Source organism: Daldinia decipiens (assembly GCF_022478715.1).
Source record: "Daldinia decipiens strain CBS 113046 unplaced genomic scaffold F4813scaffold_11, whole genome shotgun sequence".
Taxonomy (NCBI): domain Eukaryota; kingdom Fungi; phylum Ascomycota; class Sordariomycetes; order Xylariales; family Hypoxylaceae; genus Daldinia; species Daldinia decipiens.
This window is the reverse complement of record NW_026054554.1, coordinates 523890-538590: the sequence shown is the minus strand read 5'-3', so window position 1 is coordinate 538590 and position 14701 is coordinate 523890. Positions and strand designations below refer to the sequence as shown.

The following is a 14701-nucleotide window of genomic DNA, read 5'->3' as shown; positions in this document are numbered from 1 at the left end:
TTTACAAATACTCAACATAACATCTGAATGTCTAAATAACACGCGACTGAAGGTCATGTGCTGAGATGTCTTATGGTACATTTTATAAGGGATTATAAACTTTACGATCTTTAAAACTTATTATATTGGTTTAAATTTTAATTATTTATATCGCTATTTTACTTGACTTTCTATCAATGGCTTAAAACCTCGGGACTTACATAGTTTCAAGGTTAATTCCCATCTTGCCATGTTGGCCATACAATTCTGCTTGCATCGTTTTTGCTCCAATAACCCGAACCGCCCTTTTGCCAAATCTTTGAGCGCTCTTCAAATGACTCGCGCATCTCGTCCATATCATCGTAGGCACGTTGAAGCTCAGAATCTTCCGGGGTATTTTCAAATAGTTTCATCATGTCGTAAGTTTCGATGCGATCCAAGTCCCAGAAGACATAAGCTCGCTCCCTCAACCCATAATTGTTTGTGAGCATGACCCACGCACTGCGTGGCAAGGGGTTGAAGGCCACACGCCATGCTTCAAATGGGCCCTTATCTGAGTCCTTGTCTTGGCTTTCAGTAGGAGGGAACAGAGCCGCCAGGTCCTCATCAGCGTAATCAGAAAGTGGGACATCATCGTTTAAGTCCGTTTCGGGCGGTGATATAAGCGCTTCGTAAAGGTCGACTTTACCAGCAACGAACGCAGACTTCAATAGCGCCTTTTTGCTGTTGTATGAGCTCTCACTCATCAATCTGTGGATGAAGTCGACACCCTGTGATAGCTATGTATGACCATTATTTGTAAGCAATAGATGCGGCGGATAGAGTAAGTATGTTGGACTGTGGCTTACCCAGAGTTGCCTGAAATGGTTATTGTCACCAGTCGTAATATAATCGATCTCTAACTCTCCAAACTCAACATCATGAGCTAGCACATCATGGGAGGCTGTGAGCTGAAATCAGAAACTTGCGCTGAAGGTTCATGGTCACACATTCGTCGGAGATAAGCTTTGATGGGTGAATAACAACTTACATTGTGAGAGCTTGAGCTCGAGAAAGTCCTGGACAGAGGCGAGCTGCTCCTTTTCCCAAGGTGGCAGATTAGAAAAAAAGCGGTGTTCATGAAAGGGTACAGATCCCAACGAATTTCTGCAGCGAAAGAGGCAAAAATATAATTCCACCCGATAGAAGGCTCGGCAAAAGCGGAGATATTCTGACGACGACAAGACGAAGCTCCCAGCTACTTCCGATCCTTGATCCTTAGATAGGAGTGTCCATGCGCTGCAAGATCTCAGCTGCCACGCCTGGATTTTCTTTGAAGCACGAGCACACATGGCGACAGGTGAGAAGCGAGGGCAGCAGGAAGCGCACATTGCCCAGCTCACGCAACACGGAGATCATGATCTCGCAAGGGATTGCTGTGAAAGTAGACATGTTTGTTTGGCGTAGTTAGATAATTTTCGTGAAGTTACGTGTGGTGTGCTGCTTCAACGTGATTACATGTGACCCAAATCCCGTTTTTGGCCCCCAAATCGTCGTCTGAGCCTAGATACCTATCCTTACCCTTTTGGGCACGTCGAGTTCCCGCGATTTCATCGAGAGCACACCACCACGATGAGCCAGCAGATGCCCAGCAATAAGGACGCCCTAGGAGATATCGTTTAGAATCAAGATGTATTGTAACATCTGACATTCAAGCATAAATAAGACCCTATCTCTCTCGAACCCTTAAAAGGGGAGAGAGGAGATTATGGACTTTATGATCTCTAGAGAATTGGCATATTGATTTGATCTTTAGTCCAATCTTTTATTGCTAAGCTTTTGTCACAATACATATTTGTCACCGGAATTAGCTTTATTTTGATAAACCAGAAAAGGGGGGGAGGTGGCGCGGGGGAGGGGACGCGTTATGCACAAATAATTACAACATATGTATAAAAAAAAAAAAAAAAAAAAAAGAAAAGAAAAGAAAAGAAAAAAAAAGAAAAAGGGAAGAAAAAATTCATTCAGGGTGGTTTCTTTTCAGCCAAAGGTGAAGACTTAAAGCTCCTTGATAATTGACTATATGAAGCAAACTTTAACAGATTAAGGCAAGGGATTCATAATACTATAAATAAGGCCCGGGAACCAGGTTCTATAGTAGAGCCATCAGATTCTAAGACGTATGGATGTTATCAATGCTAGATTAATAAGAGGAAGGTTGCGGCTAACGTTGCAATGGAAGATTTAAAGGTACGTCCGTCTGACGTCTCGGGAGATGGCCAATCGCATACATTGCGGTCTGAAACATACACGACAGTCGGTCTACCCGTTTGAGGCGACGATGGCTTGCGGAGAATACCGAGCCTACTATACATTTACGAAGTAGTTTATGGAAACTCCCCAATAAGGTGGCGCAGTTGCTATATGTAAAGTGTGGCCCCTAGCAAAGGATTGCGGCATGGCGAAAAATGTAAGGGTGATCCCAACACTCCTTACGAATTCGGTAAAGCGAGAGGAAGTGGAATTTCCCAAACTGTCGGTTGGCTATTTTGTTTTGATTTCAGGGAGAAAATAAGGATGGAAATATCCATTGGCGGTTTGAACGATATCGTACTTATAATATAAGAACGTATGTATTGCTGTCTGAATACTGAAGTAGACTTAGCCAGTGTGCGAATAATTCGGTACGCATCTAAATATCCATCATGCCGTCTATAAAACTAAGTGGCTTTTTATTAGCCCAGTCTCTTTTGTCACTGGGCGCGAACGCCCTCCCGAGCGCATCCCGTATTAGTAATGATGATGTTCGGGATCTCGGCCGGCGCGGCCTGGGCTTTGATACCGATACGCCGGATATCCTGAGATTTAGCGAATTATACGGCGCACCCGAAAACAACTTCGACTGCAAGAGTGACCGGAATCCCGTCGTCATGCTCCACGGGCTCTCGGCAAACCGCGAAGTCGATCTCAACATGCTTCAATGGGAACTGAACAGGCGCGGTTACTGCACATTCTCGCAGACCTACGGCGCCTGGAGTTTGGTACCTTGGATTGGTGGCGTCAAACCAATGTCAGAATCGGCGAAAGATATCGCTAGCTTCGTGAAAGAAGTTAAGGATAAAACCGGCGCGGAAAAGGTCGATATTGTCGGTCACTCCGAGGGTGGTGTTCAAGCCATCTACGTACCAATGACACAAGATGGTATCTCGGAGATTGTGGAGCATGTGGTTGCATTGGGACCTGCTATTCACGGTGCCAAGTACTTCGGCTTTACGGATCTATGGTACATCGGCGGGAATATCACTCGCGCCCTCGCTAAGAAGGTCATAGATGTGCTGGGATGTCCGGCCTGCGAGGACATGGCAACCGACGGTGGGATATACAACGACTTCAAGAATACCGGCAAGATCGTTCAGCCTGGGAACAAAGTGACTGTTATCATGTCCAACTCAGATACACTAGTATCACCGGATGTTAGCAGGATCGATGAAGAAGGGGCTACTAACGTGATCGTTCAAGATAATTGTCCCGACGACAAAGTTGGACATGCGGGACTCATGTGGGATAAGAGTGTTTGGAGATTAATTATGAATGCGTTGGAAGAAAACAATGACGCAGTATTCGAGTGCGAACGGGGGCTCGTTATCTAATGTAGAGGCATCTTACAACTATATATATTAATAGAGAAAACTAAGCAACATATTGGAGAGAATGATACTTATAGGGTGTTTTACGGGTTACTTACTAGAAATTTCAACCATGAAGACCTTTAGTCTTTCAAATAACTACCTAAGGTTAGAACATTTTTACAATAGGGAGCAGCAGCTCACATATTCACCATGCGTATCTTATTTTACGTCAAAACTTCAATAAGACATTTCTTCTTTAAAATAACCCCTATATTTAACCTTTAGTTATACTACGAAATCGTTTACTTTCTTGTTGTATATATGCGTCGCTAACGCCGTATCTCTATTGTCTAGGTAGGTACCTAACCTTTAGGTTCCGAGTTCCTTGTAGAATAACACATCTTCCAGGTCTATATCGTGATACGCAGCCCGAAGTGTCTTAATAACCCTTATAGTATAGTAAAAGCCAAGTGTATAAGGATTTAAATTGTCTTTCTACTAGCCGCCCTTGAAATAGAACCGTGAAATATATCTATCAATCAATTATGTACCTATTCGTATGAAAATCCATCTCTAACGCAAATCACAACCCAATACTTAGGCCTCAATCAGATCAAATATCGCATCAAGTACCAAGATGCACATATGGAACCCAGAAATAATCCATCACACTCCGCGCTGCCGGTGCCCCTAAGTTAAGTACCTTGGCATCTCTTGTCTCTTTACCTTTCCCTATCTGTTTATCCCTGAGTGCTTTAATCGCGAAATGGAGTCCTCAACTAACTGCGATATCCGTCATGCCTTCATTTCGTAGCGTTTCGTAAAGCACACTTGCTATATCAGCGCAGTGTCTATCTGATACCTCCTAAAGCGTTCCAATAACGTGCCGAAACCCAGCTAGCTGGAAAGCGCTGACAAGATGGATCCCTTCGTCAGATAATGACTCCACCTTGTTGGTGCCCGTTGAACAAGCAGAGAGATATGCAAGAAAGGGTGGGTTTTCGTGCAGGCGACTTTCGCGGAGGTTCTCTACGGTGAGGGGGCCGTGCTCCCAATCTTCAAGGTATAGAAAGCTGTTCGAGGGATCCTCTAGATCTGACCTGCCGTGACCCGCAAAATGAAATAACTTGCGTCTATGTAAATGCTTTAGAACCTCGCTTTTGGATCGCCGTGGTGTGATTGCATTGAGCTGAAGTGATGGACAGAGCTTGCTTAGTATGTCTATTTCTTTGCCAGCATACGGAAGATCTCCAGTCGTAGAGAGTCCCGGAGTGTTTTGCATTGTAACTAAAAGAGCAGAGTCGGTTTGGCAATCTTTGACTGTTTTTTGGGAATATAGTTGACGGGTGTGTATTAATTCTCTGATTGATGATGCATATGATGATATAACCTTATTTAAAATAGTTTCTTTGGAAGTATTTGTGTATATGCCAGCCGCGTGAAATGGTAGTTGACTAAGGGTGCTAGTGGCAATCCACCAAATATGAGGCCATTTGTTGTCGACAATTGGTCCTTTAAAGCCGAGTGCATTTAGGCATGGACGGTAAATAGTATGCCAGAGCCATTCTAATAAAGAGGTTAGATCAGAGGAGGGTCCCATATTTTGGGTTCTTTTTGTAATTTGATAATATGTTAACCCTGGCAATTTTATTGTTTGAATGCCATTGCCTGTTGATCAGGAACGCGTCGGATCGCTTAATATCCAGATCGGGATTTATATTAATTATAATAATAGGGCCAAGGCCTGCAGCAGCAATTAAGTCCTTTGCAGATAATTGTTGAAGAAAATTATGGAATCCGGGCTGAGTACCAATTATCTGAACAACTTCGTCAAACTCTCGGGTCGCTTCACGCCTTCGTTTTGACTTGGATTCCCAAGAGGATAAATCACTCATTAGCGAGAAGGGGAGGGGGGTTTGGGTAGGCGTATCAAGCTCATCCCGAAGCAGCGTAAACTTATCTGCTAAATCAGGATGTCTCAGTTTTAAATTAGAAATGTTTTGACGCATATCCATTTGACGCATATCCATTAAGAGGCTTGCGATAACACTACGACTAAGTTCAAGAATGCGTAAGGATTCTTGAGGCTCCTCTTCGGCGTTAAGGGAAATAGCAACAGCGGTTGATGATAAACCGGAAAGGTCAGCCAGTAGGCTTTGCAAGTCGGCGCGATTCAAATACCGCAAGGTTATAGGACCGTGAGCAATGATCGGGATGGTCTCGAGGCGTGGTGTCTGCTGCTTCGGCTACGATTTCAATCGCACGGTGTAAGTCTTCTATTGAACCTGTTCGCTTGAATAATTCGCCAATGTCCCTTCCAAGGTATTCTAACTGCTGTGTGCGGTCCGGATGACCTTTAGGTGTGAGACTAAAAGCTTCGTTTCTAATTTCGATTTTTCGATGTAGTATATCCATTGAGTCAGTTCTTGTGAAGTCCCCCATGCACTTGGTTTGCCCATATCGGAAACCCAGTTGTCTTGCAAGACTTTTTAAACAAAGAGAATAGTTCAGGTTTTCTCGAGAGGCGACCCCCGGGTACTACCATGAAACATCAGTATAATATTATGTAAAATGGATAATGTAGCCACTCACGGTTGTAGCCGAATTCTGGTTTTAGCAATCCTTGGGGTATCCTCTTGAACATTATCCTGATGCATCTGGGCAGACAACGTGGAGAAAATGACAGATCGTCGAGTACGGTCTGGGTGATCCACCGGCGTAGCTATAAGTCAACGACTAGCTTTATGGATGGCTTGCTCGAGTTGTTCCTTTTTAGGCGAGTTTTGGAAGATTAAGAAGCAGCAATAGATATACAACTCAATTTGCTCGTCACTCGTTGCATCCTCACGCACTCTGGTAAAATAATGGAGGTTATCTTCGCTCAAGTTATGAAGAAAAGACTTCAAGTCTGGGTTTAAATTGAATAAATCCATATAGGACTTAGTATTAGTTGATGGTTGGTCTTGTATTAAGTGCACCTCTACAAGATATAATGTAGGTAGGTTGTGTAAGGGTTACATTTTGCTCTATGGCTTGATTTGCTTCGAAATAACGTGTAAATCAAAACATTCAGGATACTATATTCGTAGGAAGCTTAGCCAGATATAACTCGCCTGTAATTCCTCGGAGATAAGGACATGAGGGTAAAACAAATATACTAACTACATTATACATAACTAGGTAGGTATATAAGAAGTAATAAACAACTCATAATCAATGCAAGTATATGTTACATTAGGCCGTAACACATATGTAGTAACTATAGGTTTACGTTTTATGATCTTGAATGGCTGGTGTGACTAGCCACTACATAGCCGCATGTTCAGCGCTGTAGCTTGATGCTGCGTTATGTAGGCTCTGCCTAATAATAGGTACTCCAAGACCAGAACCACAACCATTGGTCAAGAGAAGATCAATATTTCGTTAAGTACCTAAGGTAACTTTATCTATACCTATATTCAGGGGAATAGAGTATATGTACCATGGGAAGTACATTATGCGCACGGATCTTGCCCGTAACTGACAGTCACAACCCCTGATAACTGGTCTATGATATTGTTGTATGCCGTATGAGCTTGTCCCCGGAAGCTTCCAAACCCCCAGATGATCTCATTGAACTGTTCGCCTTCTCGAAAATCTACAAAATCCGTCTCGAAACGAATACCCCACAGTTCTTTAAAGGTCCAAGTTAGATATTGTGGCGTCACAATTTCTGGACTTCCCTTGATGACAAGAACTCGAGAAAGATGACGCACGAGAAAGGGTTTGGCGCGGATTCGATGCCTACCAACTTTGGCCCGAAAGCCTTTGACATTTAAGGGATGCTGAGACTGTAGGAGTAGGAATCTGTTACAGGCATTTGCGGTAAAGAATGTTAACGAGGCTGCCGATGTAGGGATATATTTTCCTATTTGCTTGTCGTACACCGGAGGATTCATATACAATGAGTAGACGCGTCCGATGCCTCGGATTTCTCCTAATACATCACGAACAGTGCAATTTGGCGGCAACCCCGTGATCCATAGCCTGCAGTTCTCTTCTTCAGGGACATCTGCGCTCAGGTTGAGAGGTAGGGAGGGATTCCCAAGATAACCCGACGCTGGAGAAGGTTGATTGTGGTCTACTGAAGCACTTGTACCCCCTGAGTGTGAATCGTGGCTTGGCTCATTCTGTAGAATGCTGTGGGGTGGCAAGACAGACTCATTCGTATACTGGTTTTCAGGATAGTAAATATTGACGGTTTGACTGGGATGCGGTTCTGGAACTCCGGACGTCCCGCTGCTTATCAAGTTACTGGAAGGTCCTAGACCTAGTTGTCGGCGGTAATGGTCTAAGACTTCACGTGGATGAGCACTACAGAAGGTTGCTTGGATGACGGCTCCTGGTAGGTAAATTCCAATTAGTCAACTGAGGAGGTCTGAGAGATTATCATGACTTACCCCCTTGCCCATTGCTTGTATATGCCATTCTGATGGGTAGAATAGGTATTGTGAAGGCTCAGATGCTTTTAGAACTAGCTTCTAATATTATTAGTAGATACATAATATATTTAAAATATAGGAGTGAGCTTACTATCTGGATAGAAACAAGCTTAATCCTTAATTGGTATTTACCGAAGTAGAATTATGGATAACCTGACGTCAAAAGTACTCCCTTTTAGAGTTAGAAGACGGGCTCACTGGGAATTAGGCTGGTATTTATATAATAATAGTTCATACATTTGGTAAATACAACAGCTGGAAATCGCATATTTCAAATAGTCAAGACGTAGTGAATATTTCTGGGACGTTCATGACGCAGAAAATATTACTCTTGGATTTGACTATGTGAAGCCCTCATCAACTACGTCGTAGGCTCTTATGTGGATGGTTCGTTCGTATCGGCAATCACGAAGAAAGTACTTAAATCCATAAACATGTGTCTATGAGCATCCCAAGGGGACATGACGAAGCAGTGTTAAGATAGTTCCAATAGTTGTGTGTTCTGAATCCGACCTATGTTGTCTCGTGTAGCCTATTAATCATATAACTTCTTATATCTCCATGGTGAATGAAAAGGCTCCCTGAAAAAACCCTCCTATTCCCTGATCCAGTCACATCCCAGTTGTTTAAGAGTTATGTCAAAGTACAGGTAAAATCGGATTATACTTTAAGCACCCTTATCATTCTCAATTACCATCTTCTCATATGATGGTAGTTTTCTAAGGTGTGATTTTGGGAGGTTTGAAGTCTAATTCTATATTTATATCATATAAGTCACTTCATTAGTCCCTCTTATACACATTTAAAATATTGATCTGTCCTTTTCATTTCAATTTCGTGTTCATAACAACTTACCAACTTACATACCTGTCTTGTTTCTTACACGTTTTAAAAGAGACATCAATTGAATCCAAGCAAAACCAATATCTCATACAATTATTCAGTTTCATCCGAAGGCTTAATATTAATAATTAAAAATGAATCTCAAAATAGGGATTTCCAAAGAGAATTATACGAAACATTACTAGATCTATAATCTAGCTTCTAAGCTTTCTTAAACACCCTCGTTTTGGTCTAAATATGAAGTTTCTTCACCCCCTTATCTGTTGACAACCTCTATAAGTCTTGTGAATAGATGTATCCCATATACTAGGAGCATCATATAGCATATCTAAGCAATGCAGCACTTTCCTAATATGACTAAGTGTCGGTCACTGCATGCGTGCATCTCGAGGAGACAGGGCGGGTGTGCTGTAGGAGTGATACAGCCCATAGACCTGCATATCTAAGCAACCAATGACATAAGCAGGGTATATTACGGCGGCTCCATAACCCTTGTCTTTGAAGGAGGAATCCCGTGAAATGGAAAAACCCATGTAGGCAGGCAGCATGACCAGGGTCTATCAACTATCAACTCGGATTGCAGTATGATCCTTTGCCAATACGTTGAGAGCACACCAATGTCCACATACAAATGCCGCTATATGCATGACAATATCCATACTTTGACCTCAGCTACTTTAAATTCTGGGGCCTTGAAAAAAAAGAAAAGTAGGGTAGTTTACTGTTGTACTGATGTTAGCCTGGTATTGCTACCTAAAATGCCACATCCCTCTGAGCGAGATGCGTTTTAGGTGGTGTCTAATAAGCATCTCATATTTTCTACATGTGTTCTGTTCAGGGTCTGAACATGAATTATAGCACAGGCCTATTAAAATGTATAAGAATATAGATCGGAAGTCTTAGGAGGTTGGGATAATAAGGCTCTGACCTGCTTCGATGCCTGGACAGAGCCTACGGGAGAATGTGGATATAACCTTAACTACCTTGTAATGTATAGCCAATAACGTTATAGCCAAGCTGCCTGATATGTAAGCTATGCGATGCCTATCTTCTTTCGTATCCTAACCCTAGTCCGGCCAATCATCCCGGAGACACTTGTACCAGTCATATATTTATGCATAGCCTCCAATCATGATCATGGGGGCATGCTGAATCTAGGACTTTTAGCTACACGGCTAGTTGACTATAAGTAGGTTCTCTTCTTAGTATGTAGGTTAATTCTTTAGTAGACGGTTAACTATTATAACTTGAAGACTACTACAACTTGAAAGGGCATATAGTACTCTAATAGCACCATGTCTTCCGACAGAGTGAGTAAAATGTCTCAGTTTAGGCAAATTAAGCCTATCGTCAAGCACCACAGCCAAGTTACAGGGAACTTGATCGTTCGAAACTATGTTAACACAGATTCAGGTTGATTTGAAGCAAGAGCCCCAAGAGGCCCAAGAGGCCCAGGTGGCCCAAGAGGTCTCTCATGATGCCAAAGAAGAGCCTCAGGATGCAGAGCAGCAGCCACAAGAAAATTCCGAAGAGCCTAAAGAGATGACGTGCGAGCTCGCACTTCTAGACAAGAAGTACAACCAGGATGGCCATAAGGTATACAGCAAACGCAATCCTAGGGATGACGGTGATAATCCAGACTGGTGGAAGTTATACGCCCTCACAGAGACGCGCCATTACAGAGAGAATGGGACATTCAAAAGCACACGGTTGCATGTGAATCCACAGCCCTTGAAACAACTTCTAGAGGATGTCATTGTTGGGTTTCCCTACGATCCCGTCAATGCTCAACAGGAAGTCGAGTTCGACCTACCGGCGTATTGTCTCTTCTTCTACCGAAAGCAGCTAGAAGAAGTAGGGACAGACCGATTTAAGGACGACGAGACCTCTCGCAAGCACCTCAAGCTTCTCCTAGATTGGATCGACAAGGTCCACGAGGAGGCTTTCAAAGCCTACCAACGCTTCGAATCGAGCGATCAGAGGCCGATCAGCTACGAGTACCTCTGGACAATATTCAAGCCCGGTTGCCTCCTATACACTCGCGTCCAAGGCCAGCCGCGTGCATTCAAACTACGCGGTTTCTGGTACGAGAACGACGACGATCCTTGCCTGGCCATCCGATTCAGATACGTCGACTACGACGGCGAGAAATTCGGCACACGCACGGACACCTTCCGCATCCCCAGGTACTCAGGCGTCATGCGCTGCGAAGATCTCAACATAATGCCCCTTGACTTCCATTCCTCATCCTCCGAATTCCGCGCCCGCCTGCTAGAGCGAGGCCGCCAGTTCCAGAAACTGACCGGCCAGCACTTCATGCAGTACAACGGAGTGGCCATCAAGCACAACGGCGAAAAATACGACCGATGTAATCTCTCCGGCCGCGTCGTCATCGACTGCAAAAACTACCGGCAATTCGAGCCGAGCGACGACTTCGAGCTGGACGACCTCCCACGAACCGAAGCGGCGAAGCGCCAGCGCACCCTGCGCAGATATAACGAAGGCGTCGACGGCACCAGCGGGGAGATCCTCGACGAGCTTCTCGACGAGGATCTTATTATAACCAACTCGGTCGTGCGCGGCTTCGCGTTCTCGGTCAAGAGGTTCCTAGAGTTCTTCGTGGACAACCTCTCCCCGACCAAATGGGATGAAACCTACTTTGATCAGTTGGTTCTGAACCCCACCACTAAGAGAACGGTTCAGGCCATGGTGTCCATGCATACGCGACGAGGCCAGACCACTGCGGGAGTCGATGATATCGTTGAGGGCAAAGGAAAGGGGCTTGTATTAGTCCTTCACGGCCCACCGGGAGTTGGAAAGACCCTGACGGCCGAATGCGTGGCAGAATCAGTGCATCGGCCACTTTACATGGTATCTGCTGGCGACTTGGGAACTGACAGCTATTCGCTCGAGACGACGCTGGGGCGCATTATGGATATTGCAACGACATGGGGTGCGGTTTTACTGATCGACGAGGCCGATATTTTCCTGGAGCGCCGAAGCTTGCATGACTTGAAGCGCAATGCGATGGTTACGATCTTCTTACGAGTCCTTGAGTGTAAGTGAACACTAGCTACTGCTTTCCCTTTTCCCTAACCCTTGACCACACCAATTCGTTGCAGGTAAGTTGACATGTTGATCTAGACTACCGCGGAATCCTCTTCCTCACAACCAACCGCGTTTCCACCTTCGACGACGCCTTCACGAGCCGTATCCACGTACCCCTCCGCTATACAAACTTGAGCGAGGCCTCACGCTTGACTATCTGGCGCAACTTCTGCAATCGCGTTCCGGGAGGCGTGGACATCACGGACAAGGAAATGAATCTCCTGGCCAAGCACGAACTCAACGGTCGCCAGATCAAGAACATCGTCAAAGCTGCCGAGAGTCTTGCTGCGTTTGAAGGTCGCAAACTTAATGCTGCTCAGCTGGAGTCCTTTACTCAAGTCCAGGGAGAGTTTGAGAGGGACTGGTTACAGTTTGTCGACGTTGCTGAGTAAACAAGGGTGAACATGTGTTGTGTTGTTTTTATAAGGGGTGGGAATGGCCAGGCTATGACACGACGTGTCGTCTGACTATAGTCTATGGCCTTAGTTTAGAACTGTACTGTATACGATGGAATCACGACCCGGAGCATACGCTGTAGTGAAGGGAAACTACCATATTCTCATAGCATCATTAGGTAGGTTAATTTCGTCAAATTAACGCGTTGATAATAGCGTTGAATCATCGTCGACCATTCATCCGTCACAGTGACGTAACTATAAGGGGTCTATCTCACGATAGTACGGTAAGGATAAGAATACGCCGTATTGCAGCGCCAATGCTTTATAGATGTTATGTCGAACAGTAGAGCCGTCTGACATGTCGGCGTGTCTTCTTGCGTAAGGATGACGGCTATAAAGCGAGTAGTGGCCGCATTCTTCCAGCGCTCACGCCCTCCTGGCAATATTGTCTACTCGCCCTCGCGTATAAGCATTAGTTACGGCATACGGAGTCTTAGAATAACTACATCTGCCGAATGCCGAAATCTAGCGCAGGGTGTAGAATTGAGGAATTCGCAACCGTTTTCTACTTCTTCAAGACGCAACATGGCTAAACCAGTAACTGACGACCCCGAGCAATTTGTGCGTACGTCGGGAATCACGAACCCCGTCTGGATACATGGGGACGCTTTCTCCAAGAGACCCCGATTCAACCCACTGTCTGAGGATATTGAGAGGGATGTATGCATAATTGGCGCCGGTATAGCCGGTATATCCATTGCGTACGAGCTCATTACTCGCGGCAGAGAAGTTGTCCTCATAGAAGCCCGAGATGTTCTTTCCGGGGAAACCGGCCGGACAAGCGGCCATTTATCCAACGCGTTAGATGACATGTACCCGGAGATTGCCAAAAAGCACGGCGAGGATGGGGCGAAAGCTGCTGCCGAAAGCCACACTTGGGCGTTAAACCGAGTCGGTGAAATCGCCAAGGAGTTGGGTATTGATTGTGAATACCGTCACTTGCCCGGGTATCGTGTATCACAGCACCAGAAAGGTACTGAGGAGCACAAGAAGGACATGGATACGATCAAGCAAGATGTTCAAATGGCGAAGAAACTCGGGATTGACGCTACATTCGACGAGAATCTGACCGTCAGGGGCTGGGACGGCAAGCCCGATCAACGGGGAGGCGCAGTTTTTGCCAAACAGGCTGCGTTCCATCCGACCAAGTACTTAAACGGGGTGTTAAAATGGCTTAAGGAACAGCCCAAGTTCCAATGCTACACATCGACACGGGTGTTATCCGTAAAGGAGAAAGGCATTGAAATGCTCGGCCTAGGCCACAAGTACGTCCAGATAGAAACCGAGGCGGGTAACACGATAAGCTGCGAGCACGCCGTTGAGGCGACAGACGTACCGCTGCAGAAGCTCAGCGTAATTGTGCAAATGGAGTGGGACCGAACATACTGCATCGCGCTGCGCGTGCCTAAGGGCAGCGTCGATGACATATTACTCTACGACACGGATGACCCGTACAAGTACATCCGGCTTACCCCCTGCGACGAAAACGACGACTACATGATCGTCGGAGGCGAAGACCACAAGGTTGGCCAAGAGGACTCCAGAGGACACTTTGAGGCACTAGAGCAGTGGACGCGGGAACGCTTTCCACAAGCCAAGTCCGTCGAGTATCGGTGGAGCGGGCAGATCTTCGAGCCGGTAGATTACATGGCTTATATTGGGAAGAACCAGGGCAACAACCGCATCTACGTGGTGACGGGCGACTCCGGCAACGGGCTGACGCACGGCGTACTAGCTAGCAAGCTGATCGCGGACGAGATCGAGGACACGCCTAATACTTGGAGCAGTCTATATTCGCCCAAGAGGGTCAGCAGCGTTATCAAGTCAGCCCCAACCATGATCCAGAACGACCTACAGGCCAACATGCAATACAAGCGACTCCTTCAATCTGACATACAAGATATCGAGGACCTAAAGCCGGGGTGCGGTGGCGTTCTGAATCCCACGGCGTCGAAGCCGATCGCTGTGTACAAGGATGATAGCGGGAATATAACCAAGATGAGCGCGCTATGTCCACACATGGGGGGTGTGGTGTGTTGGAATAGCGTTGAAAACTCGTGGGATTGTCCGGTGCATGGCAGCCGCTTTGGTAAGAAAGGCTTGTCAATCCAGGGTCCTGCCAAAGCGAACCTTGGCAAAGCATAAAGAAGCAGCTTAGGTAGGTAGTTACATATCTAACCTACTAGACAGTAAAAGTACCTATCCTTTTTCTATATTTACCAGG

At 45.5% G+C, this 14701-nt stretch overlaps 5 protein-coding genes across 5 annotated transcripts; 3 read left to right on the top strand and 2 right to left on the bottom strand.

Moving 5' to 3' along the window:
• Positions 1 to 149: 149 nt before the first annotated feature.
• F4813DRAFT_355275 (uncharacterized protein) lies at positions 150 to 1959 on the bottom strand. Its single transcript, XM_049242847.1, has 3 exons — positions 1010 to 1959; positions 828 to 922; positions 150 to 758 (listed from the first exon to the last, which is right to left on the bottom strand). The coding sequence occupies exons 1-3, from the start codon at positions 1347 to 1349 to the stop codon at positions 213 to 215; spliced, it is 981 nt and encodes a 326-aa protein (XP_049100936.1). The 5' UTR covers positions 1350 to 1959; the 3' UTR covers positions 150 to 212.
• Positions 1960 to 2498: 539 nt separating this feature from the next.
• On the top strand, positions 2499 to 3802 carry F4813DRAFT_34913 (alpha/beta-hydrolase). The gene has a single exon (XM_049242142.1). The coding sequence runs from the start codon at positions 2664 to 2666 to the stop codon at positions 3606 to 3608; it is 945 nt and encodes a 314-aa protein (XP_049100935.1). The 5' UTR covers positions 2499 to 2663; the 3' UTR covers positions 3609 to 3802.
• A 46-nt stretch (positions 3803 to 3848) lies between these two features.
• On the bottom strand, positions 3849 to 5935 carry F4813DRAFT_355270 (CHAT domain-containing protein). Its single transcript, XM_049242846.1, has one exon. It carries the CDS (start codon positions 5185 to 5187, stop codon positions 4453 to 4455), a length of 735 nt encoding a protein of 244 aa, XP_049100934.1. The 5' UTR covers positions 5188 to 5935; the 3' UTR covers positions 3849 to 4452.
• A 4271-nt stretch (positions 5936 to 10206) lies between these two features.
• Positions 10207 to 12893, top strand: F4813DRAFT_380061 (P-loop containing nucleoside triphosphate hydrolase protein; the record flags this gene model as incomplete). Its single annotated transcript, XM_049245526.1, has 4 exons — positions 10207 to 10221; positions 10352 to 11969; positions 12056 to 12407; positions 12767 to 12893. 4 exons carry the CDS (start codon positions 10207 to 10209, stop codon positions 12891 to 12893), a joined length of 2112 nt encoding a protein of 703 aa, XP_049100933.1.
• Positions 12894 to 13002: 109 nt separating this feature from the next.
• On the top strand, positions 13003 to 14622 carry F4813DRAFT_380060 (DAO-domain-containing protein; the record flags this gene model as incomplete). Its single annotated transcript, XM_049245525.1, has 1 exon — positions 13003 to 14622. One exon carries the CDS (start codon positions 13003 to 13005, stop codon positions 14620 to 14622), a length of 1620 nt encoding a protein of 539 aa, XP_049100932.1.
• Positions 14623 to 14701: the final 79 nt, after the last annotated feature.

Bases quoted from the DNA above. Each gene is read 5' to 3' on its own strand.
- F4813DRAFT_355275 (XM_049242847.1), bottom strand. From the start codon at position 1,349: ATGTGCGCTTCCTGCTGCCCTCGCTTCTCACCTGTCGCCATGTGTGCT. The intron at 923-1,009 runs GTAAGTTGTTAT...TTCAGCTCACAG, and splicing joins CGAGCTCAAGCTCTCACAAT to CCTCCCATGATGTGCTAGCT. The intron at 759-827 runs GTAAGCCACAGT...GGTCATACATAG, and splicing joins ACCATTTCAGGCAACTCTGG to CTATCACAGGGTGTCGACTT.
- F4813DRAFT_34913 (XM_049242142.1), top strand. From the start codon at position 2,664: ATGCCGTCTATAAAACTAAGTGGCTTTTTATTAGCCCAGTCTCTTTTG.
- F4813DRAFT_355270 (XM_049242846.1), bottom strand. From the start codon at position 5,187: ATGGGACCCTCCTCTGATCTAACCTCTTTATTAGAATGGCTCTGGCAT.